We start from the raw sequence: 27,840 nt of genomic DNA on the forward strand, positions 1-27,840 counted from the left end.
TTTACATGCTTATGTATTTGAATTACTTCTATGCAAAAGTTTAGGATTGAAAAGAACATGCATAAAGTGAAGAGAGCTCAGGCCTGACTTTAAGTTGAAGATATTATGCTCCTTTGCTTGGGAACTTTGCCAGTTTTCAACCTTTATTTATTTATTTTTTTTTTTGGAGACAGGGTCTCACTATGGAGCTCTGGTTGGAATTCCTTGTGTAGACAGGCTGACCCTGAATTCATAGTCGTCTGCTTAACTCTCTCTCTCTCTTTTTCCACAGTGCTGGTCTAAAAGGGGGTGCACCACTGTGCCTGGCTAGGTTCCCACTTTTAAAATCCATGTTTTCTGTCTTTATCAGTTATATCAGACCTAAAATTTGCCTTGTGGGTCTGGGGATGTACAACTAAACATTAGTGGCTTAAGAGATGAATAGGGCCGGGCGGGTGGCCCACGCCTGTAATCCCAGCACTCTGGGAGACAGAGGCAGGCGAATCTCTGAGTTCAAGGCCAACCTGGTCTACAGAGTGAGTTCCAGGACAGCCAGGGGTACACAGAGAAACCCTGTCTCGAAAAACCAGAAAAAAAAAAAAAGAAGACTTTAAGAGATGAATAGGTAAGGGGAATGACAGAAATATCTCTTCACAGCTGAGTGTGGGAGTGTGTGCCTGTGATCCCAGCTGAGTGTGGGAGTGTGTGCCTGTGATCCCAGCTGAGTGTGGCAGTGTGTGCCTATGATCCCAGGTGAGTGTGGGAGTGTGTGCCCGTGATCCCAGCTGAGTGTGGCAGTGTGTGTCTATGATCCCAGGTGAGTGTGGGAGTGTGTGCCTGTGATCCCAGCTGAGTGTGACAGTGTGTGTCTATGATCCCAGGTGAGTGTGGGAGTGTGTGCCTGTGATCCCAGCTGAGTGTGGCAGTGTGTGCCTATGATCCCAGGTGAGTGTGGGAGTGTGTGCCTGTGATCCCAGCTGAGTGTGACAGTGTGTGTCTATGATCCCAGGTGAATGTGGGAGTGTGTGCCCGTGATCCCAGCTGAGTGTGGCAGTGTGTGCCTATGATCCCAGGTGAGTGTGGGAGTGTGTGCCTGTGATCCCAGCTGAGTGTGACAGTGTGTGTCTATGATCCCAGGTGAGTGTGGCAGTGTGTGCCTGTGATCCCAGCTGAGTGTGGCAGTGTGTGCCCATGATCCCAGGTGAGTGTGGGAGTGTGTGCCTGTGATCCCAGCTGAGTGTGGCAGTATGTGCCCATGATCCCAGGTGAGTGTGGCAGTGTGTGCCTGTGATCCCAGCTGAGTGTGGCAGTGTGTACCTGTGATCCCAGGTGAGTGTGGGAGTGTGTGCCTGTGATCCCAGCTGAGTGTGGCAGTGTGTGCCCATGATCCCAGGTGAGTGTGGCAGTGTGTACCTGTGATCCCAGCTGAGTGTGGGAGTGTGTGCCTGTGATCCCAGCTGAGTGTGGCAGTGTGTACCTGTGATCCCAGCTGAGTGTGGCAGTGTGTGCCTGTGATCCCAGCTGAGTGTGGCAGTGTGTGCCTGTGATCCCAGCTGAGTGTGGCAGTGTGTGCCTATGATCCCAGCTGAATATGGTAGTGTGGGTTTATACTACCAGATGAATATGACAGTGTGTGCTTATAATCCCATAATGTTGGAGGTAGAGGCAAAATAATCAAGAATTCAAGGTCATCTTTTAGTTCTAGGACAACCTGGACTGCATGAGACCCCACATCAAAAACTTGAAACAACAAATACATTTCTTTTCACTGTTATCTATGTTGGAAACTTTCTGTAATGGTTTCACTATTTTAGGACAAGGTCTCACTGTGGCCTAGACTAGCCTAGAATTCACAGCTGTCCTGCCACGCCTGCAGACTGCTAGGATTACAGGCACATGCCACTATGCTTGGCTGATAAGTTTTGTTTGTTGTTTGTTTTTAAAGACTAAAATAAAATATTTAAATTCATTTAGAGATATTTTATTTTCTTAATTTTCCTCTTGATTGATGTTTATTAAAAGCAAAATATTCTATCCTTGGGTATTTTGGCTTTTTAGAAGTTTCCTGCTTAAATGTATTCCTACAGATAACACATTTCCAGAATCTCTGAAACATTAAGTTTTATTCTTCAACAATAGTTACCCTTTTGAATGAGAAGGTCCTCTGTCATTTCATAATGCCCTGCCAGTATAAAGTGTGAAGGCCTAATGTAAGAGATTTATCAGTAGAAATGTTTTCCCATGCCCCGCATGGCTAGAGCCAACTGTGCTATGGGATGGGTAGGGTGGACGTGTGTGGGTGTGTGTATTTTCAATTTTAATTATATTTTGAAAAATATATTTTCATATGTATTTTATATATTTTAAATATCATATTTAAATATGTATTTTAAATAAATGACAGAAAATAAGATGACAGACTTAATATTTCAATGCTTATATATGAAAATAAAAAAGCTTTAGTTGGAAATTCAGAGAAAAATTACTTCAAAAATACTAAGTAGGAAGAAAGTAAGCCAAAAAAAAAAAAAAAGAAAGAAAGAAAAAGAAAAAGAAAAGAAAAAACCTAAGTAATTTGGTATTTATCTTGCTATTTTAAAAACTGCTACAAAAGCCTGATATTTTCTTGTTGGGAATTAAATTCTGAAGGTTAGGATGTAGTCCTCGTTAGAGTATGTGCCCCCAAGCATGAAGCCCTGGCATAAAAGTGCAGGCCTGTAATCTCAGCACCAAGTGGGCAAAAGTGGGTCATCCTTGGCTAGCAAGTGAGTTCACTGTAAAGATTTGGAATACATGAAGCCTTGTCTCAAACAAAAAAGAAAATTCCATTTCTGTAATTGGGATTTGAAACCTTTATTTAACTCATTTAGAGTTGCACATTTCTTCTGCTTTCTGCTCTCCCTCCCTTCTTCCCACCCTCCTGTCTTCCCTCCCTCCCTCCCTCCGTCCCTCCCTCCCTCTTTTCGTTCTTCCTCCTTCCTGCCTGCCTTCTTCCTTTTTTCCCTCGCCCCTTCCCTCCTTCCCTCCTTTCTGTGAATGCTTTCAATTGAACCCTGAGCCTAGTGCATGATCTGAGCATGCATGCCACACCCTTTATGCCATCCATAATAAATTAGAAATGTAGTTAGGCGACTTCAAGCACACGCCTAATGTGATTGCAGCGCCCACTGGAAATTTCACTGACATTTCCTTATTCTCAGAAGAATGTCCCTTATAACCAAAAATATTTGAAAGAATAGGTAATGCTTCAAAGCTGGACTTTGTCTTCCTCTTCACTTTTTCTCTTACGTAATTTAGTGGAGGAGCCCAGAGAGATGGCTCTGCAGTTAACAACAGGGCTGCTCTTCCAGGGGCCGCAGACTAGATTTCCAGCATCTGCATGGTGTCTCCAGTTCTAGGTGATCCAGTGCTCCCTTTTGGCCTTCACAGACACAAGGATGCATGTAGCACACATACATACATGGAGCCAAAACATCCATACACATAAAATAATAATAAAATTATGGGTGGAATGGATGCCTAGAAGGAAAACTTTGTGGACTCTAGGAATTAAAGACAATTCTGAATACATAATACATGGAACAGCAGAACAAAAATAAAATATATTTATGTTGATAATCTTTTACAAAGTTCACCTCACGATAAAGAAGCTGATGGTTTTCTTATTGGTCCCACTTAGAAAGTAACAGTGGAAGCAATGGTAGTAAATAGAATATATTATATTCTCCCAATATGAGATTAAAATAACTCAGAATTATCTAATATTTCTTCTCTTTTTCTATCAAGTTGCTATAGCCCAAGGTGGAACAATCCAGATTTCTAACCCAGGATCTGATGGTGTTCAGGGACTCCAGGCATTAACAATGACAAATTCAGGAGCTCCTCCGCCAGGTGCTACAATTGTACAGTATGCAGCACAATCAGCCGATGGCACACAGCAGTTCTTTGTCCCAGGCAGCCAGGTTGTTGTTCAAGGTATATTTTATTAATCTAATGCATTTAGAATACCTGTGTCACACATTTTAGTGTCTGTCTGTAGTGTTGTGAAATATACTGGGGTAGAGTTTTAGGAGGGGTGGGGAATCACTTAAAAAAACGTTCAAAGAAATGTTTATACTTTAGAGAAATTAAAGTGTGGTTTTCACTGACTCTGAAGAAAGGGTAATTTCCGAAAGGCATAATAAAACAAGGGGAGATGGAAACATGAATGAATTTTAAAATTAAGTAAATATATTTCATTAATATCACATGCTCTACCAAGTGTATTTAAAAACTTTTTGTTTATATTATGCTGTGGTGTGTGTGTGTGTGTGTGTGTGTTCATGTGTGAAAGTGCACAGTGTTCATGCCATGGTGTGAGGTCAGAGGACAACTTTGTGGAGTCATTTATCTTGGCTTACATTTTATGTGGGTTGTGGAGATCAGATACAGCTTATCAGGCTTGTGCGGCAAAAATCCTTTACTGACTGAGCCATCTCATGGGCCTCCAGCATATTTCTATTATTTTTTATGGGGGTATTTAAGTATATAGTCAGTGATATCTTGAATTTGTTCTTTTTTCCTAGCTTATTTTCCAAGTCTACCTTTCACACAACTCATTTGAAACAAGTGTTGAGTTTTATATTTTTTTAGATTCTTTTTAGTATGAAGACTAATAGATTCTTTTAAAAAAAAAAATACTGCCGGGCAGTGGTGGCACATACCTAATCCTAGTACTTGGGAGGCATGGTCGCGTGGATTTCTGAGTTCAAGGCTAGCCTGGTCTACAGAGTGAGTTCAAGGACAGCCAGGGCTACACAGAGAAACCCTGTCTCAAAAAAAAAAAAACAAAACCAGAAGAGGGCTTCAGATCCCATTACAGATGGTTGTTAGTCATCATGTGCTTGCTGGGAATTGAACTCAGGACCTCAGGAAGAGCAGTCAGTGCTCTTAATCACAAGCCATGTCTCCAGCATGACTAGTAGACTCTTATAGCTCTTATGAAAGGAGTCTATAATGAAATAAAACAAGATGTAGCCATAAGCCTTTACTTATTTGTTCATTTCAAACTTGGTAATACATTATTTTAATTTCATTCATCTGGGCTTATAATTAGTATAAAACATGTATTTAATACAACTTACAATCATGTTTTAATTCTAAGCTTTTGGATCTATTTGTCTAGAATGTATCACTCATTTTATGGAAAGTAACTTCTGTTCTTTTATTCTGAATTTCTTGGAAATATGGCCCAGCTGACCTAGAATTTGAAGAAATTGTCGTGTCTCAGCTTTCTGAATGCTGAGCTCACAGCCATGGGCAGTGGCGTGCCTGGCTGATGAATCCTTTTGCTCTTATGTACTTGGGGGATGAATGTGGGGTGTAATAAGAGAATACAGAGTCTGAAAAGGTCTGGAGAAATGGCTTCGTGCTTCAGAGTGCTTGCCGCATTGCCATGAGCACTAGAGGTTAGATCCCAGCACTCACCAAACAAGTCAGGTGCAATGCATATGCCTGTAACCACAGCTCTAGAGGGTGGAGACAGGAGGATTTCTGGGGCTTTCTGACTTCCAACCTAGCTGAGAAAACAGGAACCCCAGGTTAATAAAGAGATTCTATCTCAAAGAAATCATCAGAGTAAGAGGAGAACTGGGCATGTGTGCGCGCGCGCATGCACACACACACACACACACACACACACACACACACACACGACACAGCAGAGACACATAAACAACAGACTGAACAAGTAATCTAGTTTTAAAATAAGAAGAAAGACTGAAGTTGGGTATGCTAGTGCATGCCAGAAATTCTAGTACTTGGGAGGCTAAGGATTACTCTGAGCTTTAAACCAGTCTGGGTAAGAGTTTCCACCAGCAAGGGTTCTATAGGGATACCCTGTTCCCTCTACCAAAACAAACAACAAAACAAAGACAAAAAGTGGTGGTATTTTATGGGTAGAAAAATAGTGTTTATAAACTAATGTTTATCTTACATTAAAATGAAAACCGTTTAATTTTTCCTGTGTGTAAACCTTGTTTTTCTAAACAAAGAAGAGCTCTTCTTCTCATATCACCTGTTTTACATGGAGTAATTGATACTGAAAAATTGATATTAAAAATTTTTTCAGACTTTTTCATGTTTTATGTTATACTGTATATCTAAGTTTTATGCCTTGCAGGTTAAAAATCATTTTCTTTTCCAAGTTTCAAACCCATATTCACTTGTGTGTGGGATATACGTGTATAGCAGACCCATGTCTGTGTCTGGGTGGGTTTCTTTCTTTCAACTGCTGGGAGCCAAGCTTGGGTCCTCAAGCTAGTGTGGATAGCATGTTACTGACTGCACAGTTTCCAGCCTCCTTTTTGCTTTTTCTGTTTTCTGTTGTTTCACTCTGGAAACTCATAGTTACCCTTGACACTTTCTACCCCTTTTTGTCCAAAGTCCCAGTATAGACTCTTCCCCATGGTTAAGGTCAAAGGTTTTCATCTCTCCTCCTCCTGTCACCAGCCTATCTAGGCAGCTGTCCCTGTGGTCTGGATGACCACAACAGTCAGCCTTCTTCTGGAGCTGAGAGCTGTAGCAACTTTGCAATACTTCCTGGCTCAATTTTGGGGTAACACTATGTCAGAGTTCACTTAAATTCTTATCATCACCTTCAAATAATTCTGGGCCTCTAATACTTCTTTAATATATATACTCTTGTGTTTGCAGGTTAGAGTGGATGCCCCAATATTCTGCCTACAGTCTCTAAATCTGTTCAGATTGAGATATAATTATAGACTGGATTGCTTTCATAATTCATATATATGTATGTATATGTATATATGTATGTATGTATATATATATGGTATATATATATATATATACATACATATATACATATACATACATATATATGAATTATGAAAGCAATCCAGTCTATAATTATATATATATATATATAGTTCCGGATACTGGGAAGTCTAAGAATTTAAGGGTCTCTGGAGTACCTGTGGATTCTCATAAGTCATTATCTGTCTCCATACTTTGGTGGAAAAGACAAGGGCTCTCTAGGGGATGTGTGTTAAGGACATTAAACCCAATTAATGAAATCTTGTTATATGACTTTTCTTGGGAAACATGAACAAATGTCTCTTAACCCAAGCTGGGGTGGCAGTGGGGACATGGGAATGATTGTCTCCAGGTCTGGTGCTGTGAACCCGTGCATTGATTTGGTTGCTTCCAGGACTACATGCGGATGGTCACTTTTAGGAACATGGGGATTCAAATGTAGCTGCATCACAGAAAAGATCACCCCAGCATAGCTGATGGTCTGGAGCTCCCTGTCCATCCTGAGGCAGCTCTGGGTGGGAGAGTCCCTTCTGGTCAGCACTCATTGCTGCTTGTGGAGTAATTACCATGGGCAGGGGCTCATAAATCCTACTTTCTGGAGTGTCGGGACACTTGTTTACTTGTGAGTCTTAGGGGCCTCATCTTCCCGCTAGAGGAAGGGAAGGGATATTTCCATTAGAACAAAATTATTACACAGATGTGCTCTACTCTCAAAATGTAACTACTTCCAATCCTGTTGCATCGGGGTTAGGATTTCAACCTAGAAATGAGTTATTGCACGTACTTGCTCAGTAGCATAGTGGCAGACTACACTGAGAATGTCAGCAAACACTAGTCATGTGCTAGGCAAAGTTAGACATTGATTGTGCTGCCTACCTCTTCCTCCTGTGTAGGCCTTGCTCTTTCTCAGGACTTCCTCATTCCTCTTGACATGTAATCCCATTTCTTTCCTTTCCTCTGACAGGCCCGTTTCCTTCCACAGCCTTTATATCTACTCCTTATCCTGACAGGCACCCTTTCCTCAGCCTCTCTATACGTTTGTTATTCAGGTTTCATTTTAGATAACACTTCCTTTAGGAAGATTTCTCTGGCCTTCTAAATCTGACCTAGGCAACCCCACAGTTCCCAGTGCACCTTCTTAGGTAATAGGTCACATGTACCGTCACTCTGTCCTGCTTCAATGCTAAGTTCTGTTTGCATTATAGCCTTTAGTAGCTACCAAGATCTGTCATGTGCCAAATATAAACATTTTCCAAATTGAAGTGCTATAGTGGCCCATGTCTATAATCCCAGCACTTGAGATCAACAGTTTAGTGTAGGGCTGTATTTAAACTTTCCTTAGAGCAATAATCACCTCCACCTTAAAAATGACATTTGATTTTTACATGTGGGCATGGGTATATCATACACATGTTAGAGGACAACTTGCAGGAGTTAGTTCTCTCCTTACAAAAGTGGGTCCTGGTGATCAAACTTAGGTTGTCAGGGTTGGATGACACATGCCTTTATCTACTGAGCCATCTCAATGGGCCATTTTCACTCTTAATAAATACAGTATTTATTAACTGTCAATGTGTAAGTTTAAAGAAATATTGAGATAAAAATAAACCTGGAATCTGAATTTTAAACAAGGATTATGAATATTATTCTGAGCCTCAGAGTAGGTGTGCCTGGATGGGAAGAGCCCCTGGTGGAGCCTTGTTGAGACTGTCTGCAAGTCCTCGACTTAATCTTCAGTTGCATAGAAACATGGATGCCCTTTGGTCACCTCACCCACGCCACAACCTAAAATCCTTGCCCTTACTGCAGCATGCTTAATTGAACAACATAGAAGCACAGCATTTAAAAGAAAGCATTGTGTCAGGTGTGGTGCTGCATCTCTTCAATCCAGCACACGGGAGTGAGACAGGTGCATCTGAGTTCCAGCCAGGCCAGCCAGGGATACACAGTGAGACCCTGTCTCAAGACAAATTCTTGACCATTTATGACAGATGAATAGATCATTAATATAAAGTCAGGTTGAGTTTAATCATACAAGACAGTGGATTTTTACAACCCACTGGGGCACGGGGGAGGGAAGATCTCATGAAGCAGCATCAGGGTTTTCCCCCCTTTCTTCAGTAAAGGTGAAAAAATATTCCACGCTCTGAAGAAACCTGATGTGCCTTAGAACATATGTCAACTTCTTGTAATGACCTTGGTATGGTTAAAGTTTCAATAATTGTCCAGCTTTTCATGTGCAGAAATCTCAAGTTATCCAAATAAAGCTGGCATTAAAAATATGAATAGCATTTTTAGTTACAATTTTAAAATCATTAAACTTTAAGGTATTACATTGAATTACAAATTTCTGTTTATATGGGTCAAGTTCCTGTTAATCTGGCAGCTAAGGAAGACACTGTACCACTTGCTGCTTTGGCCTAGGGAGTTTCTAGACTGTCAGCATTTCCTCATTTCAGGTAAAGTGAACAAATTCCAAGTCACTCTGGGAACAGCAAGGTTTTATGGTGTGATAGCAAATGGTTCAGTAAATAAAAGTAACCGAATGGAGGTACCTGGGTATTTCTAGCTTGATACATTTAGAAGTGCCTATGAATGCATTTTTTTTTTTTTTTTTTTTTTTTTTTTTTTTACGTTTTGTATTGACTGTCAGGATTTTTTGTTCTGTCCCTGAAATGTGGATCTCCAAATGCTTCCTTCTTTGGCTTCTGAGAAACAGATGGGGCTCACCTCTCCCCATGTCTCCACAGCTCCATGAGCTACAAGTCCTGTAACTTTCATTTTATTTTTGCCAGAGCCCATCTGAAAAGATTTTTATGTCTAAAGTGAGAAACAAGAACATTCAGATGGTTTATTACAGGAAGAGTTTTTACAGGGCTCTGCTTTCAGGGAGCTGCTATGTGACAAAGCACATTGATGGCAGTGATAGGCTGGTGACGTCACTGTGATGTCAGTGCTCCTACTTATCTTACACATGCTTGCTAGTTTGGAACACTTTATTTTGCACTGTGGTACGGCAAACAAGACCACTCTGTATGCAAAAGCCCAACATGGCTGTAACTGGAGATGAAACTGGTAAGAACTTAAAGGGGGATTTGCATTAATTTGTTTTGTTTTGTTTTGTTTTAATATAGGATTTAGAAATATCTAGGAACTTCTGAGTGTTTTAGAAAGTGTGGTTTTTTTTTTTAGTTGCTTATGCATAAGAAGTTTCTTTTCGTGCACTTCTGCACATTCAGCCTGCTTTTGTTAAGCCATCATAGTGCGATTGTTTATAGTGCTATTGTATCTTTGCTCCGGAGCTTTACTGCTCTGTGATCAGCCCGCTCGCCCTGCTTTTCTCTTTGCCTTCTTACGCTGTATCTTACGCTACTCGTTCTGCCTCACTAAAATAGGCTAATAATTTATCTGCAACCTGTTGGAAATTCAGTCTAGCTACCAGTTAAAATATCCGATGTCCATGTTGTAAACACTTGAGCTACTAGGTAGTAGCTAGCTCCGCACGGGAAAAGGGAAACAGCGTGCTAAGAATGGATGTTTTTCAGCCTGCTAGTTCTTTCCTCTTGCCTTTAAAAAATGGTCCGCTCTTCAGCTAATTGAGTTCAAAGGGCTGACGTCATTACATTTCCTGGAATCGTGTTTCAGCGGGGAAGTGGAAAAGTTAAACTCCAAGTGAGCTGCACATTGACGTCAGCTCCGAGTCATGTTGTGATTTAGTCAGTTCCTTTCTGCTTTGTCAAGCTTGGCGGACAGATTGCAAGTTTGTTAACTAGTTCACCACCGCTTCTGGCTGCGGGAACGTCTTCAGACCGAATAGCAAGTCTGACTTTAGAATTTCTTTTGTGGTAAGTTAAGTATCTGAAGTTAGGGACGCATTAAGGCACCTGCAATGCTTGCATGAGCACTGCTCAGGGGCTGTCTGTCTGGCAAGCTTAGTGGTAAAGTCATACCTCCGGAGAGGCTCTCCCAGCACCTGCCTAGTGACAAGTGGGCTATATTTAGGCAGAGGTTTTGCTGCTTGCTAGATCCATAGGCAGAGCGCCCTCTAGTGCCTGCTCGGGGACGCGCTTGTCTTTCATTGTTTCCTCAGCCTTTTCTACTTAAGCTTTGTTCATGAGGTTTTGCTAAGTTCATTAGGTTTTGCTTTTCTTAGTTATAGATAAGTGATTTTGAAATACTGAGCTACCAGTGACCTTTGTGTGGTTTGCAACATTGTTTATTCAGTTGATTTATTTGTAACCCAGTTTTGAATTTACAGTTGAATTGAGAATGAAGACGACGATTACATGGCTTCCCCACAATTTAGCTCACATTGCATTGTTTCTGAGATGGTCTCTAAGAAGCTGTTGTTTTGTCAGATGCTGCTTTTGGTGAAGTCTGTAGATGTGCTATAGATTGCAGCAGCTAGGGAGCAACTGAGGGGCCCCAAACAAGACCCTGTTGTAGTGTAATCCTAAAATCAGTAACTTTTTTTGTGCATGCATTTATTTTAGAAAAAAATGTTGGTTTGTTTCTTCTAAGCAAACTTTAAATTCTATTCATCATTTGACTGTCAGAACAGGAGAGAATATAGTAATTCAATAAAATAGAGTAATTAAAGTATCAAGTATATTTAAAGGTGAATAATTAAGGTACACATATTAAAATTTTAGCCATTGCTTGTGAATTATATATTCATATACACTTATGTTGATAGAATGACCATGTCGTCTTTGAAGCGCTTTCTTCTTATAGTTTGTTTACCAACACTAAGCCATAGTTTCAAATTTAAAATTCAAATCTAAAACTTATAAATGTTGAACAATATAGAACCTTTCTCACAAGACCCAACTGTAGTTTGGAAATAACTTTTTCTGAATCTGTCACTTTTCTCGGTGACATTTGAAAAATTGTCATATTGAAAACAATAAATGAAATTTATATCCTTTTTACTAATGAGCAAAATTGCACCCGATTGAAGAACATTTTTGTCAGTGTAGCAGAGAGGTCTTAGCAGCAGTCTTTGGTTCTCGGCTCTGGGACAGTTTTAGATCAAGGACTTAGACCTTTGATTACCACCAGCATTTTATATCATGACACAGTGACATGTGTGTCTCACTCTAAATTTATATAAAGCAAGTTTCAAACACAGGAGTAACACAATTATTTTCTACCTAATTTTCTTTTTTGCTTTAATATTGGCCTGACCCATGAAATTGATTTTTATGACCCATGGTCTGTAATAAATGCTTGAGATCCAAACTCAAATCAGGCTTTTTATGTTGATGACTGCCTTAGAAAAGATCTTTTTAAAAAAAAGATTTGTTTATTTTATGTAAATGAATACAATGTAGCTGTACTGATGTTTGAGCCATCATGTAGTTGCTGGGAATTAAATTCAGGACCTCTGCTTGCTCCGACTCCATTCACTTTGGCCCAGAGATTTTTATTTATTATTATATGTAAGTACACTGCAGCTGTGTGTCAGACACACCAGAAGAGGGCATCAGATCTCATTATGGATGGTTGTGAGCCACCATGTGGTTGCTGGGATTTGAACTCAGGACCTTTGGAAGAACAGTCGCTGCTCTTAACTGCTGAGGCATCTCTCCAGCCCCTCCTAGAGAAGACCTTTATGGCATCTCTAATAGGATCATGGACTCAAATAAAAGAATGATGAATGACATTGTTAATTCTGCTTGGTGTAATATAAACTTGTATTGTCATTTTTCTTCTTTTTTTGGGGGGGGGGTCTTATAATTGATTATGTTTGGAGCTGAGTTTACTGTTTTAAGACCTGGATTGTAATAGCTTATATTCAAGAGGTGTTTCAGATTTGGGTTTTTTGTTGGTTTTTGTTTGTTTGTTTGTTTGTTTTTCGAGACAGGGTTTCTCTGTATAGCCCTGGCTGTCCTGGAACTCATTCTGTAGACCAGGCTGGCCTTGAACTCAGAAATTCGCCTGCCTCTGCCTCCCAAGTGCTGGGATTAAAGGTGTGTGCCACCGCTGCCCGGCTTTCACAACTGTTAAAACAAACTTTTCAACCATTCAGATTTGGAAAATAGTATCCTGGTATTTGACTCAGGAGAACAGAGATATATACCACTTTTGTGATTTCTCTTAGGAAAATGTAACATAAAGGGATCATTTTGATTAGGGTTTAACTTTTTAAGTTGATATTAAAGCAAATTATACTTATATTGGAAGTAGACAGAAGAATAACCTTCTGTGAGTTCAATAAGGCCTCAAAGCTCATAGTACGGTTATCATGCTGTCTCTCAACTTGGCGAATGTATCTTAATGCAGTGTTTGGTATAGTTATTTTACTTTTTCCTATCTTATTTTTCTGTCTGAACATACTGTCTGATAAAGTAACTATGTCAACACTTTTGCATTTATGTAAATGTATATAAAATATATTACAAGTAAGCAAGCATAAATACAAGTTAATGAAAGAGCTAGCAAAGTACTCAGACTGTAAAGGAGACACAGAAGGAAGGAAATAGAGGTTGGAGGCCCAGCTAGAGGACGCCATATGAAGTGCTGGAAAGGGGAGGTGATTTACACTCCTGCTCACTGATCACACACTACTGCACAGATCGTGGTGTGACAGTACGCATCAGAGGAGGCAGGGACTCTTCCGAGTTACAAGGCTAGCCAGCACTGAAGCAGCTCAGGTTGCCAGAAACTTCGGATTCTGCTCAAACTATGCTATGCTGCTCTCATGACACTGATAAAGACAAAGCTTTTATAATGTCTAAGTAAGTGAATAAAAAAAAGTGCTAGCAGCACTTTTAAGTAATTAAAATGGAGATTTTCCCTAGACTACTATTCTGATAAGGCAAAAGGGCATTTGTCTTTCTGTAGAACCTTAAATTTTCAGTATTCATAATTTCCTGTATTTTTCATAGATTTCCTAACTTTTAAGACTTTCATTGAAAAATAAGAAGCCCCTTTATGTGTATCTTGGGTTGATTATGCTAATTATTTCATATTGTACATTTATGCATCAAATATTTGTACACCTTGATTATACATATATATATAATTTTAATTTGTTAACTATACCTCAATAAATAAATAAAACTGAAAATATTTATTTAAAATTTATTTATTATTAGTTTGTATGTGTGCAGGTCTGTGTGTGTGTGTGAGTGCCTATGTGTGTGTGTGTGTGCGTGCACTTGCAGCTCATGCCATGGCATGCATGTGGATGCCAGAGGACAGATTTGAGGAGTTGGTTCTCTTCCCTCCTTGGTTCCAAGGGATCAAACTCAGGTTGTCAGGTTTGCATGACAAGTACCTTGAGCTGTTTTTCTGGCCTTGAATGGAAAACATTTAATGACTTAATTTCGTATAGGATTTTAAACACAGTTGAAAATTCTCACTGCTTGCTAGTCACCTTTATATGATTTCATTTCCGTGGAGAAGAAGGGGCAATGGAAAGGGAAGCTTTGTGACAGCATGGCACCCAAGGCACTGAGAGGCCTGGCGCGGGAGCTAGAAGCATTGGTGTGCTGTGGGATAAGGAAGATGCCAGTGGGTTTTTGGAGCTTTGGGAAAGCAACTCTCCTCGTTTACAAGGATGACTGCTGAGTTACCCCTACTGTTTACTGTTCTTAGGATCAGTGAAATGGCATAAAGGTGGGGACTTGTGTAGGTATGGTGGCTTATGTCTGAGGTCCCAGTACTCTGGAAGCTGAAGGAGGAGGGTTGTGAATTCAAGGTCCTGTCCCAAAACACCAAAGCAAACTGACACAGCTCCTTGTATTTACTCAGTATGCACCCTGATAAATAAATAATCAAATAAAATAACAAGCCTTTTGGCGTGTTGACAAATAGTTTTTTTGAAAGCTATCAAAATAGGCAGTTGGGATATTTGTTACTTATTTCTTTGTTTCTGTATCTGACTTGTTTTCCCTAAGGACAAGGAGTCATACACTTTGATTTATCAGACTTGTTAGAAGGGGAAATTCCAATGGGAAACATTATTGGTGGATGTTATAAACCTTTTAGCTACATATAGTGTAAGTGTAATTTGGAATTTCAGACATCAAGGGAGGGGATTGGAAGGGAGGGAACTAATGTGTTAAATGTCTTCTGTGTGCCAGGCACTGTGCTAGACACTTTGACATATATTACAGGGTTTCTTGTGAGTATGAAATGAGATGATGTATCCCCATTTTACAGATGAGGAGGCTGACCTTGCCCCAAGTCACATGGCTGGTAAGTGGCAGAGCTGGACTAGAACCCAGACCCCAAATCCAATGCCTTTTCTGCTGTACCGTGTTAGAGCTTGAAAAAAGAGAGGTATGAAGTTCATGATCAGAATTGACAGCTCCAGGAATTGCTTTTCATGCCAGGAATTAGAAGGTTAGAAACACACTATTGGAATCCCTGCCTCTAGGTTGCCATGTTGATGTATCTAAAATGTATTAAGGAAGAACAATGCCTTTGGTCAAGAAATGCCAGCTTGAATGACCATGTGGCATCTCATGGGACTTTATAATAGCATGTCCACGGAAGAATGCTTATTGAACACTCAGATGGCAGCATGCCTGTGCCATACCCTCGGGCGTTTAAAAGTGACTTTGTAGAAGGCACATCAGTCCATTAAGCACCCTTCATACAAAGTCCTGTGTAAGGTTTCAGAGCATAACGTGAAAAGATACTGTTCTTGTCTGAACATTCTTGCCTGCCTGAGAATAAACTTGGGGTGAACTATAGCAGTACAAATAAATTTTTCTTATTTATTGTCAGTCATGATTTTTAAGCCCTTATACATGACTTAAGGATTCTCAGATAAATTTAAAGTTCTAAAGTCAGATGTCATTGCACCTTCTTGTAACCCCGGGCCCTTAAAAGGCTGAGGCAATAAAATTGAAAGCTTAATGCTAATCTGAGTTACATGGCAAGATCTTATCTAAAAAAGCCTTATAAAATAGTTTTGATACCTTTAGTACTTAGATAGGCTAGGAATTGGGCTTATAAATAGTACAGGAATAAAATTCTATCACCAGAGAATGTAGGATGGTTCTTGGAAATTACCACTGAATTTACAATGTTAGAGACTGATGCTAACATAAGCATGTTCTTATTAACTTGTTTCAAAGAAATCTAACATTTAGATTCCTTCACAAGATTTTTCCACATCATTTTAGTATACTTTACTAAGATTATGTTTGCATGTATAGAATTTATCCATTCACTATTAGAAGTGTATCTTTGAGTCTTTGGGTTATGACTGAAATTTATTTTAAACTCCCAAGCTACACTAATTCCTACTTGCTTGAAGTAGTGAGTTGGCATTCTGGAGTTGTGTTATGACAAATAGAATCAATATACATCTGAGGCACACTTCTCTGATATATCAGAACTAATATATCCTATATATCATCCCCTGCAGATACAAAGCGACTAAGCTTTTGCCCAACAGGTTTGAAGAATGCCCTATTTGGCATTGCCCTTGTCCCTCATGTGGCCCAGTCTGGTTCTCCAAAGGCTTCTGTAGCTTCTGCAGACAGACAAAAGGTCTTTTGTTGTTGCTTTGCTTTGCTTTGCTTTGTTTTGTTTTGTTTTTAATATGCCGTTTCTGGTATGCATTTTATCTGTGATGTGTCTCTTCTCCTCTTCCCTTAAAAACTGAAAAGAATGCCCTGAAACCAGCTTTCAAACATTCTGTTCTCACTCATATTATAGAAAATAGTGAATGTGTACAACGGGTGAGAACAGTGAAACCATTGCTTCCTCCCTTCCCTGCCTGCCTCTCCCTCTTAGAAAAGCAATTTCTATATTTAGGATATGGCAGTAATAAAAGAACCCCCCCCACTCTCTACACATTTTTAGTATTGTTTTTACACATGTTTGTGAACAGTTTCAGAGAAGGGTTGGAAGCAGGTGTGTATGCAGGCTGCCAGGAAGATTTGAGGCCAGAGATGTGCAAACTTGGTCACTGGCTAATGTGTGGACGTTAGAAAGTCTAGACAGCCTCCAGGGGGACATTGCTTCAGCATTGTTGACTTCCAGCCCTCCCTGGGTGTGGGTAAAGAAAAGTGGGAAGATCATAGCCCTGTCCCCACTCCTCTCTTACTACAGGCTGACCAACAGAATGTGGAGATTCTACCATGTCAGTTTCTATATGTCGTTTTCTCCTTAAATATTTACAATTTGCACTTCTAATGAGATGTCCTTATGTATATTGTTTGCAACTGTCACAAAAATAAGTTGAGGACTTTACTCAAGAAGTTGATTTAAGAACTCTACTGTTTTTCTTCCCTTTCTTCCTGTTACCATTAACGAATATACTGCCAGTTAGATTCCTTCCCTTGCCTTAGCATTTCCCCTTTTCTTCTCTTACTTTAGCATTGGAGGGCTTTCTATATTTGTTTTAGGTGTAGGCAAGTGGAACTCCCAGCTGAGGCTTCCAGAGGATGGCCATGCCTACTTAAGAGTATTCGTGCTGCCTTTACTGGCTTGCTAGAGCCAGTTGTTAAGTTTCAGAACTTTTGTGAGATGGTTGTGAAAATAGCTGTTATTAACAATTATCAGTGTATGTATATGTTCACACACTTAACTAGATTCCATTGAAAGCAGTAATAGTCCTCAAAAACTTAAAATTTCTAATAATCTTCAGGTCGTTTCCATTTGTGAGCATGTGTCTTCTCAGCTTGAAGTCATATTGATGTATTTGAACTTGGTGGAACTTGCTACAGTGCAAGTGTTTTCACTGTGGAAGTCATCAGATTGCAGAGCAGGGATCCTTGCTCTTGTGCCCAAAGAACAGCTCCTTGTAGTTACCAGCACACTGCTGTACAGGCTAAATGTACTGTAGTCTAAAACCCATTGCTTTAGCCTGTGATAAAAAGAGGTATAAAATGAGCTAAGACATTTTCTAAAATGTGGGGAACAGTCTAGAATATTTGTAGCTTTGTTCTAATTTGTCAAGTAAAATTCTTCCTATTTAAGATCCCTATACTAGCACGAACAATACTTTTTACCTTCACAAAACAAACTCTACTGACATGTACAAAGTATACTATGTCTAGGTTAATTCTATGTAAAATATTAGTGAGTGAATTGGTGATATAAGCTTGTAATACCTTATTTCCTTGCAGCTGCCACAGGTGACATGCCAACTTACCAGATCCGAGCTCCTACTACCGCTTTGCCACAAGGTGTGGTGATGGCTGCCTCACCAGGAAGTCTGCACAGTCCCCAGCAACTAGCAGAAGAAGCAACTCGCAAGCGGGAGCTGAGGCTGATGAAAAACAGGTAAAGTACTGGGTAGCCTGGGGCCACTGTGGGAAGCACTGCTGCTGCAGGGCTCTTTCCCATGGTAAGTCCTGTGGCTTCCTGTGTGTGCTTATGCTCTGCCCTTGATGATAGTTTGTCTTCTGGTGAGTTCCTGGTCATTGACGCTTCATAAGCAGCAGATATGTTTCTTCATGTGGTGAGGAATATCAAGAGATATGTAATTTTTAAAAACAGTATAATTATTTTCTTTTTTAAAAAAATAGTTTACTAATGAAGATTTTATTTTAAAGATTTATTTATTTTGTGTATATGAGTACACCATTGCTCTCTTCAGACACACCAGAAGAGGACATCGGATCCCATTTCAGATGGTTGTGAGCCATCATGTGGTTGGGGGGAATTGAACTCAGGACCTCTGGAAGAGCAGTTGGTGCTCTTAACAGCTGAGCCATCTCTCCATCTCTCTCAACTTATTATATTCTTTTTGTTTGTTTGGATGTTTTTTTTGAGACAGGGTTTCTCTGTATAACTCTGGCTGTCCTGAAACTCACTCTGTAGACCAGGCTGGCCTCGAACTCAGAAATTTGCCTGCCTCTGCCTCCCAAGTGCTGGGATTAAAGGTGTGCGCCACCACCACCCGGCTTCAACTTATTATATTCTTGATGATAAGTTTGTTTTATATATTTACCAAATATACCAAATATTCTGGTACATTTTACCCCTTAAATTGGTATTATAGATAGAATTTAGGACCTATGGCACGCTAGGCAAACATTGAGATCCATCTCTGACCCCGATTTTTTAGCTTCTTTATTAGCAAAATAAGCTTAAGTGTTAAAGCATTGTTTTGTATTTTATCATTCTAGCTATTTTGTATTGTTTTTATTCCAGCACAATGAAGTACATATTCTTTTGACATTATAGTTATGTATAATTAAACAAATAACGAAGCCTACTCACACCCTGCCGTCTAGCCACTGGCTCATGCTGTAGTGGAGCGCTTGCAGTCCTCTCTCATTTCTCCCACCTGTGTTCTGAGTCCGTCTCTTGAGCGCTCCACTCCTCTCCCTGCTTAGGCACCGGCCTGCCATGTTAAAAACACACTAAGTGATAACATTTTTTATATGACTTGCATATTATTTCTTTAGTTATTATAGAGAATGGTACAACTCAGTTTGATTTTCAGAATGAACAGAGTTGCCTTAACTGTTTCCCAGCATATTTTGTCACCTATTCTTTAGTGTTAAGTTATATCCTAATTGCAAGAAAGCAAAGCACATTAGGTGGGGCCAGCTGCTTTGCTTGTCTGTAGAACAGAAGCAGACTGTGGTCTTTGACACAGTCTTATTAGATGTTTCCAAGCTAGTTAAACTACGATTGTGGCAGTGGAATCCCTGAAACTCAGCTCTGGATCATCACTGTCCTAGAAACTGGGACTTGTCTTAGGTGGTTACATTTGTGTCACTGCATTTGTAGTTCTTTAAATGACAGTTTGGGAGCTAAGAGAGAGAAGCAAGCAGTTAGGAGCATCTGAGGTTCTGCAGAGGACCTGAGCTCTGTTCCCAGCAACTATATCTGGCGGCTCACGGTACCTTGTAACTCCAAGCTCCCTCTTCTACCATTCAAAGTCACCTATACAGACATGTGTTTGCGTGTGCGCGCGCGCGCGCGCACACACACACACACACACTTAAAAAATTAAAAATAAAAATAAGGACTGGACAGATGGCTTAGCAGTTAAGAGCACTTTCTGTTCTTTCAGAAGACCTGGGTTTGATTCCCAGCTCCTACATGGTGGTTCATAACTTCCTGTAACTCCATTTCTTGGGTGATTGGTGTCCTGTTCTTGCCTCCATAGGCACCAGGCATGCACATGTTGTACATACATAAATTCTTGCAAAACACCTATACACATAAAAATACGGCTGAGTGTGCAGATATACACCTTTTATTCCAGCTCTTGGGAAGAAGAGGCAGGTGGATATAGTGACTTTGAGGCCAGCCTGGTCTACATATAGAGTTCTAGGCTACCCAGGGTGATAAAAACAAACAAACAACGACAATACAAACTTTTATAAGAAACAAAAATAAATCTTTTTTAAAAAAGATTCAATTTCATATGCTGTGTAACTCCTTAAGTTGGCTACATTTGCCAAACTTATTGCTTGCCTAGATCAGTAGATGGTAGTATACATACACTAGAAGTAGAATGATAAAAATAGAAACATTTATCAGTGTTTTGTCCCAGATCATATTTTTTCATCAGCAGTGTTGTTCCTTTAAAGATCCAGAAGGAGTGGCTGGAGAGGTGGCTGCTCTTCCAAGAGAACCAAGTTTGGTTCCCAGCATATAGGTCAGACTGGCATTGGCAGACTTATTTTTAAATTATGTAATTAATAATTATTGGCATATATGGGAAATAGATGCTTAAACATGTAGTCGGGTTTTTGATCTTTATGGCAGGTACAGAGGTGTGTACAGCCAGAACAAAGCTTCCTGGTATCTCCAGGGACCTGCCACATCTTCAGCATGTACATTTCGTTGTCGTGACCACAGGATGTCTGCTGCTGATGACAGGAAGAGAGGAGGATGGCTGTGGTCAAAGAGTGTAGCTAACTCAGTCTGTTTCTCCCAAAGATTTTTTTTCTAGATGTTTCTGACCGCTTTTACCTACATTTCATTGGCTAGAAATAGGTCGCCCCTGTAAGGAACTCTGAGGAGCATTACTTAGCTTGCCAGTGTCGGATTAGAGATAGCTAGAGAAAAGCAGCCACACTGACTCCTGTGTGACTCAGCATTAGCTTAGCAGATTTCAAGCACTTGTTCCTCCAGTTTCCTTAAGTCTCATCCAAATCTGAGCACAGAGTACTTCTAGCCTCATTCTGGAGATGAGGAACAGGAGGACTTGGAATGGTTAAGTGGCAAGTTGGCCAAGATCATAGAGCCAGGGGACCAGAAGTCGGCTCTGCTGCCTAGCAGCTCTTTCTTTAGAGCCTTCCTCTATCCTTATAGCAAGGTCACCTCAAAAGGACCTCGATGTAAAGTCTGGACTTCATGGAGAGGATGCAGGTTTTACAGTTAGAAGAGCAAGGCCAGGTGCCAGCGGACATTGATAACAGATAATTAATTATATCCCTACCACACTGCTCAGCAGTAGCCTTGATTCCTTTGTAGCCAGCTCATGATTTCCTGTTTAGCTTGACATTGGCTTTGAGACTGTGTGGTCCAGGCTGGCCTCAAACGTGTGCTTCTCTTGCCCGCCTTCACCCCGAGTGCTGCTGGTGCAGGTGTCAGCACACCTGGTTCTTCCCCCTTTTCCTGCAGTTTGCCATGTGGTTTCCTCTCTGTGCTGAGGATGGATTTGGTCAAACCCAAGCCTGCAAACTGAGCTACCTATTAATAGAAGAAACAGGTGTTCCCCACAGCTGAGAATACTTAGGAATGTACCAGCCACTTGTGTGATCATTAAAGCTTTGTGCTTGGGACATTTTAACTCCAGTCACATCTCACACACAATGTCTGATACTTACAGAAAGTGTGAATATTTACAGCAAGCAAGAGGTTAAAAGCTGGCCACCTCACAACACCGTATTTAAACTTTCATTTAAAGTTTGTGTGGAAAGACTGCCTTCCTTTTATGTTTACAGTTTACATATATAATGACAAAAACACAGATACTTATACATACATTTCAACTCCCCAACTGGCAGCTGTGTGCTTAGATATGCCGACACTCCCCCCATGTGCACCATTTGGATTGCTGTAACCCCTCCTTGACCAAACTCCATTTACTTTGAAAAGTGTTAGTTTTTCACTGCTCAGTTGTCCAGCCCTTGGTGAGTTCACAGGGTGAGTGCAGCACTCTTGGCTAGGAACTAGGGCTTGTTCCTTTTCCTGCAGCCCATTACGATTTCAACATTCGTTTTCTGCTGACTTGCTTTGCTTGAAGAAAGAGAGATCCTCAGTCCACGAGAGCCAATTCTTCTAAAAATACAGCAGTTGGCCATGTCTGTCGCATGTGTCACAGTTGGGGGAGGCACTGCTGACTGACATTGCACCAGTGACTGGTGTCTACCCATGCAACATTCATTAACTTTGTGAATTCAGTTGGCAATTTCTGAGAACTAAGTATTCCCAAATAAAGCTTTATCAGAGGGCCTCTCCTTAGAGCAGTTAAGTGAAGTAGCCTCCATCCTGTCCCTCTCTGAAAAAAAGGAGAGAGAAAATGGGGACAATATTAGTTATTGTTTCTGTAATCACGCACACAGTGACTAACTTTTCTTTGTTAGTGTCAATTACTTGGGTGCTTGTTGGTCTGTCTTTTCCCCTGGGTTGCTTAGAGTGCTGTGGAATGTGTTCAATGTGAATTAAATGCCTGGGATTAGAGAAGTGCATAATCTTCTCAGTTAGCTAGTAGCAGCCATTATCATAAATTTGTGTGTCTGTCTGTCTGTTTATGATAGGCTCCTGTATACCCCTGACTAGCCTCGTGCTTGTAATGTAACAGAGGCTGGCCCTGACCTTTTTTAAAAATTGTATATGTGTATGTGTATTTGGCCTGAGTGTATGTCTGTGCAATACTTGTATGCCTGGTGGCCACCCTGGAACTGGAGTTACAGATAGTCGTGAGCCAGCATGTGGGTGCTTGGGATTGAATCTTCCAGGTCCTCTGCGAAAGCACCCAGTGTTTGTACTCACTGATCTCTCCAGCCCCTGGTTTTGTACCTGTGGGTCTGCGCTCTCTACCTCCCAAGTGCCAGGGCTACAGCTGGTACCACCATGCCAGCTTCCTTTTTCACATTTGTAATTGTGGTATTCTAACACCTGCCAGCTCTGCATTGTTAAGTTTTGTGTCATGTTATGCCATTCTTTAATTTTCACAAGCAGTGCCCATTTTCCCTTGGTGCATAAACATCCATGTGTTTTATTTATTGTTATAATTTATCTATGTTGTGTTTTCTATTCAGGTTGACAACTATGATTGTTTTGTTGAGATTTAGTCTCAAAGCACACAACTGTTCAATATTGGCATTTGAGACTTTATAGGATTCTTATATTCATTTTCATCAAGTGACATTTTCTCGTTGTAATGAGCATGTGTATTTTTTGACAACCAAAAATTAACTGAGAGGACTGAAAGGATCTGTGAATGTCTTAGTAGGGATTCTGCTGGGCATGTTGTCCTTTTGTTGTTGTTTATTGTACACAAAGGGTTATTCTTGTTGTGGCATGGATGGCCCAAGAGAACACTGTTTGGGAAAAGCTCCAGTGCTCTTCGCTTGGTCTGTTGTTCTCTACAAGGCATCTGCTTTGTTTTGTTTGTTGTGAGCTTTGTTCCTTTCCTCAGATGGAAACGGTTGGCTGTTGACTGGGTAGAAGGGGGCGGGCAGATGTCACGGAGCCATTCTGGATTGTGCTGAGAGGTTGTTCCTGTTGTCATTTGCCTTGTGTTGGTTCCAGGGAAGCTGCCCGGGAGTGTCGCAGGAAGAAGAAAGAATATGTCAAATGTCTTGAAAATCGTGTGGCTGTGCTTGAAAATCAAAACAAGACCCTCATTGAGGAACTCAAGGCCCTCAAAGACCTTTATTGCCATAAAGCAGAGTAACTGTGTTTGACTTGGACCTTGTTGACTGTGAACTCTAATCGGGGCAGGCGATGCAGCATCCTCATATGGCCATGTGGACTTGTAGATGGGTCTCTAACCTAACCATTGCTTAAGAATCCAGTCTGCTTGCTCTAGGGTGTGAACCGGGAATATGTTCCACGGGTTGGAATGCCGCTCCCCTCACGTTACCAAGCTTGCTCTACTGTCAATAGCATGCCACATACGTTTTGTTTGCCCTCTGCTTCTACTTTTTTCAGGGAAGCTGCTAAAGAATGTCGACGTCGAAAGAAAGAGTATGTGAAGTGTCTGGAGAGTCGAGTCGCAGTGCTGGAAGTTCAGAACAAGAAGCTTATAGAGGAGCTTGAAACTTTGAAAGACATTTGCTCTCCCAAAACAGATTAGTAGAAATATTTAACTATGAACTGATTACAGCATGTACAGTTGCTTTTGAATGCAATACAATATATAGCCGGCAAGAATTATGGCTTTTTCCTTTGTATCATTCAACTAACTTTCTAAAACTAACATTCCTAAGATGCTTCGTTGTATTTAATTTGCTCTTACCTCTAAGGTCAATTTTTTAGAAGAGACAAACTGTAAAAAATGTATGTAACAAATTCTTAAAATGAAATATTTGAAAGACTTGTTCCAGTGCAACATATTTGCAGTTCCCAGTCTCTCTGTCATGAATAGTGTCCTATGCAATAAAAATTTTGCAGGTTTTAAGAATCATTTTAGGAAAGGATGATCAAAGGCAGTGTATCTGTCCAGTAGTACGATAAAATCAACTCACAGAGATACCTCAGGAAAGAATGAAAGGAAGTATAACCTGATGACACGGCTACGTGAGAATAGCCTACAAATGAATTTGTGCATTTATAGATTTTTATAATTGTCACTTTGTAAAGAAAATATTGTATTGCTGTCCTTGGGTGCCACAGTTGAAGACAGTTTTCAATAGAACCATGTTGGTTGCTCTTTGTATGATTTGGTGTTTATTTAAGTATCTGAACATTTATAGCTTCCTACTATGTATGTAGTATGTGTATTCCTACAGAAGTTTGTGCTACTTTGCTGTTTTCTAATGAAAGAGACAACATTTTTGTTATCTGGACCATGTTCCACAAGTATGACCTTATTGCTACACTGGGTCAGCAGCCTTGCAAACATGGGGCCGCTTCATCAGAGGACAGCTGTAGGGCTCGGGGGCAGAGTTCAGAGTGGCACACTTGCCCGGCATGGGCAAAACTACCCAGGCAACAGAACTGTGACAAAACCGAGGGACAGACAGTGTTTGAAAGGGAAGACCTAGAGCTCTGCACATGGGGTGGGGGACAGGGGTCAGAGGTCAGCCATTGTGCTATACTAGGCTTCCTACTGATGGTCTGGAGAGTTTCTGCTGATGACCCTCCATTGTGAATTCTTGCAACCTCAGGAATATTAACATTTAAAACGCAACCCAAGATGTCATTTTTGATTTCACAACTTGGATCGATTTTGTTTTGCTTTTTGGAATGTAGCCATGTGCATTTATCATGTAGGTTTAGGCTGGCCTTAAACTCACAGTTCTCTTGCCTCAGCCTTCTGAGTGCCTGGATTACAGATGAGGGCCAGAATATCCAGTTTGATCAAGAATTCTTTTATAAAATATTACTTTCTTTTGACTTGCCTGTGTGTATGTCTATGTGTATGTGAATGGGGGGTTCTCAAGGAGGCCAGAAGCATCTGGTTCCCCTAGAGCTAGAGTTACAGAGTTGTGAGTTTCCCAACATGGGTGCTGGGAACTGAACTCAGGTATTCTGCAAGAGCAGCACATGTTCTAAACAAGTGAGCCATCTCGCCAGCGCCACGATAAAATATCCTTATGCCAGAACATTCAAATGAAATTCATTGCAATCGGGACAGCTCTGTTACTAGCAGGAGTCCTAGTTTGTCTTTATAAAGAAGGACTCGAGGTTTCAGCTTGAATCCCTGGCCCTGTGGTGCACGGCCACCTTTGTCTCACCAGCAGGTACTGACTGGACTGCGGGCTAGAGTTGCTGTGCTGCCTGTGGCTGACCTCTGATGTGTTAAGAATCTGCCCACCTTCCTTAACTATCACAGGGTTGATAGTGGATCTGGTAGTGAGTAGGAGGTGGTTTGGCACCTAGTTGCCATTTCCAGTGTGTCTTTTCCTTATCTATAATGTCCAAAATGCAGTTGTCCTGGTTTTGTTTCTGTTGCCAGGATAAGATACCCTGGCAGAAACAACTTTGGGTAGAAAGAGCTTACTTTAGTTCACAATTCCAGGTTGGCTAATCCATCAAAGCACAGAAGTCAAGGCAACAGGAATTTGAAGTAGCTGGTCACATACACATACACACACACACACACACACAGAGAGAGAGAGAAAAAGAGAGAGAGAGAGAGAGAGAGAATAATGCATACCTGGTTACCAGTATTCTGCTCATTTTTTTACACAATCCAAGACTCAAACCCAGTGAATGGTGTGTGTCTATTAACAGAATCAAGGTAGCCTTCCGCAGACATGCCCATAAGCCAACCGCATCTGGACAGTATTTCATTGTGACTCTCTCCACAGGTGAAACCAGACTGTGCCAAGCTGACAATTAAAACTCAGCAGCATAGGGACTAGAGAGATAGCTCAACAGTTAAAAGCACTTGTTGCTTTCCCGGGACCTGTGCTTGGTTTCCAGCACCCACACTCCAGCTCCAGAGAGTCAGGGTTTCTCTGTGTAGCCCTGGCTGTCTCGGAACTCACTCTGTAGACCAGGCTGGCCTTGAACTCAGAAATCCGCCTGCCTCTGCCTCCCAGAGTGCTGGGATTATAGGTGTACGCCACCACTGCCCGGCCTGATGCAGTTTTCTGATCCCTATGGGCACCTGGCAGACATGTGGTGCACATACATGCATGCAGGCAAGACATTTCATACATAAAATAAAAATAAATGAATCTTTAAAACATCCTAACCCTCATAATAGAAAAAGCAGTTTGGGCTTTACCTTAAATTATTTTTTCTGTGGTGTCTCAGCTTTAAATTTCTTTTATCTCCTTTCTGTGATTTCTTTTATAGTCAGTTGAGGAGACAATACAAAAAAAAAATGGGAAAGGAAAGCCCAGGTTTCAGGTGAAGTAAAGTGCATGCCCTGGCCTGTGCAGCCGTGTGCTCGTGGACACAGGAATTGGTGGACCAGACGTGTGGCCCTGGGAGGTGTTTCAAGTTGGAGAAGCAGGTGGCATTAAAGAGGAGGCTTCATGGAGGATTTGGTTTTGACCTGGGAGTGCCGGGAGGAGGGATTCCAGATGGAGTGCAGAACCTGCATTCACCTCAAGCTGGGTTTCAGGGTTCAAGGAGGTATGTTAGCACTCCTACAAGACTTGGTTCCATTTATAAAATCAGGAGGTGAATGTTTGTGTATGAATGCATATGTGATTTATAGTATCATGTTATTTCAGAGAGAACTGTTCAGCCACTCAAGGCCAGTGGCTTAAATAGTAAGGCTACATTTTTTTTTTTATCTCACACAAAAAAGTCCACATACAGGAGGTCCTACAAGTTACTTAATTCAGTCATTTGACAGTGGGATTTTGCCTAGAGTCTTTCCTCACCCGCCTCCTTCCCTGCCCTCCTTTGCTGGTTCCTGATCCCAGTGTTAATGGGACACTTCCAGGCAGCAAGACTAGAAAGGGCAGGCCCCCCCTCCCTCAACATCTATACTCTTGTCTGTTTGTGAAACAGGTTTGGGTCTGGAAAAGTAGTGAGTAGGCCACTAGGAATGACTTCTGTGGAGCGATGAGTGCTTAAAAGCATTCATACATTTAAGGGCAGCTGGGGAGAGAGCTGGGATTTGGGCCAAACTCTCAGAGAGGCCCAGGAACTTATATTCCTTCTCATCTAATTTCTTCTGTAAACCAAGCCTTTGCCACTCATACAGAACCATCACATGTTGCCTGTTGTCTCACAGTGAAGAGAATGAGCAGTAATTTGGAAGCTTTTCATGAACATTGTATATACTATACTTCAGTGTCATGTATAATTCAGTTGTCACTTTATCTGTCTCCCCTCCCCATCTTAACAGTTTTAGAATCTAGGTTATGGGCTGTACAAATGACTCATCCTGGATTATGAGATTACACCATGTGATTGTGTTATTCAATTGGGCACTTTATGATGGTAAGTCCCATTTAATGGGAGGATACAGAGATGTAT

At 40.9% G+C, this 27,840-nt stretch overlaps 1 protein-coding gene and 1 long non-coding RNA gene across 25 annotated transcripts in view; both read left to right on the forward strand.

Annotated features, from left to right (window-relative positions):
• The window catches only part of Crem (cAMP responsive element modulator), a 75,919-nt gene extending 51,176 nt beyond the window's left edge, over positions 1-24,743 (forward strand). For 4 of the 24 annotated variants that reach the window (XM_052156546.1, XM_052156550.1, XM_052156548.1 and 1 more), the window contains 4 exons: positions 3,766-3,954; positions 14,962-14,997; positions 17,886-18,042; positions 23,485-23,797. In XM_052156546.1, coding sequence (XP_052012506.1) covers positions 3,766-3,954; positions 14,962-14,997; positions 17,886-18,042; positions 23,485-23,629 — 527 coding nt within the window. In that variant the 3' untranslated portion in view covers positions 23,630-23,797. Of the gene's footprint in view, positions 1-3,765; positions 3,955-9,581; positions 9,868-10,431; positions 10,638-14,915; positions 14,998-17,885; positions 18,043-23,484; positions 23,798-23,886 lie in introns of those variants that run through there. The other 20 variants (XM_052156553.1, XM_052156558.1, XM_052156572.1 and 17 more) reach the window with 13 other exon arrangements.
• Positions 582-1,665, forward strand: LOC127664507 (uncharacterized). The gene is made up of 3 exons (XR_007973212.1): positions 582-1,244; positions 1,309-1,372; positions 1,405-1,665. It is a non-coding gene; the product is annotated as an uncharacterized LOC127664507 (long non-coding RNA).
• Positions 24,744-27,840: the final 3,097 nt, after the last annotated feature.

Source organism: Apodemus sylvaticus, chromosome 14, assembly GCF_947179515.1.
Source record: "Apodemus sylvaticus chromosome 14, mApoSyl1.1, whole genome shotgun sequence".
NCBI classification, from domain to species: Eukaryota; Metazoa; Chordata; class Mammalia; order Rodentia; family Muridae; genus Apodemus; species Apodemus sylvaticus.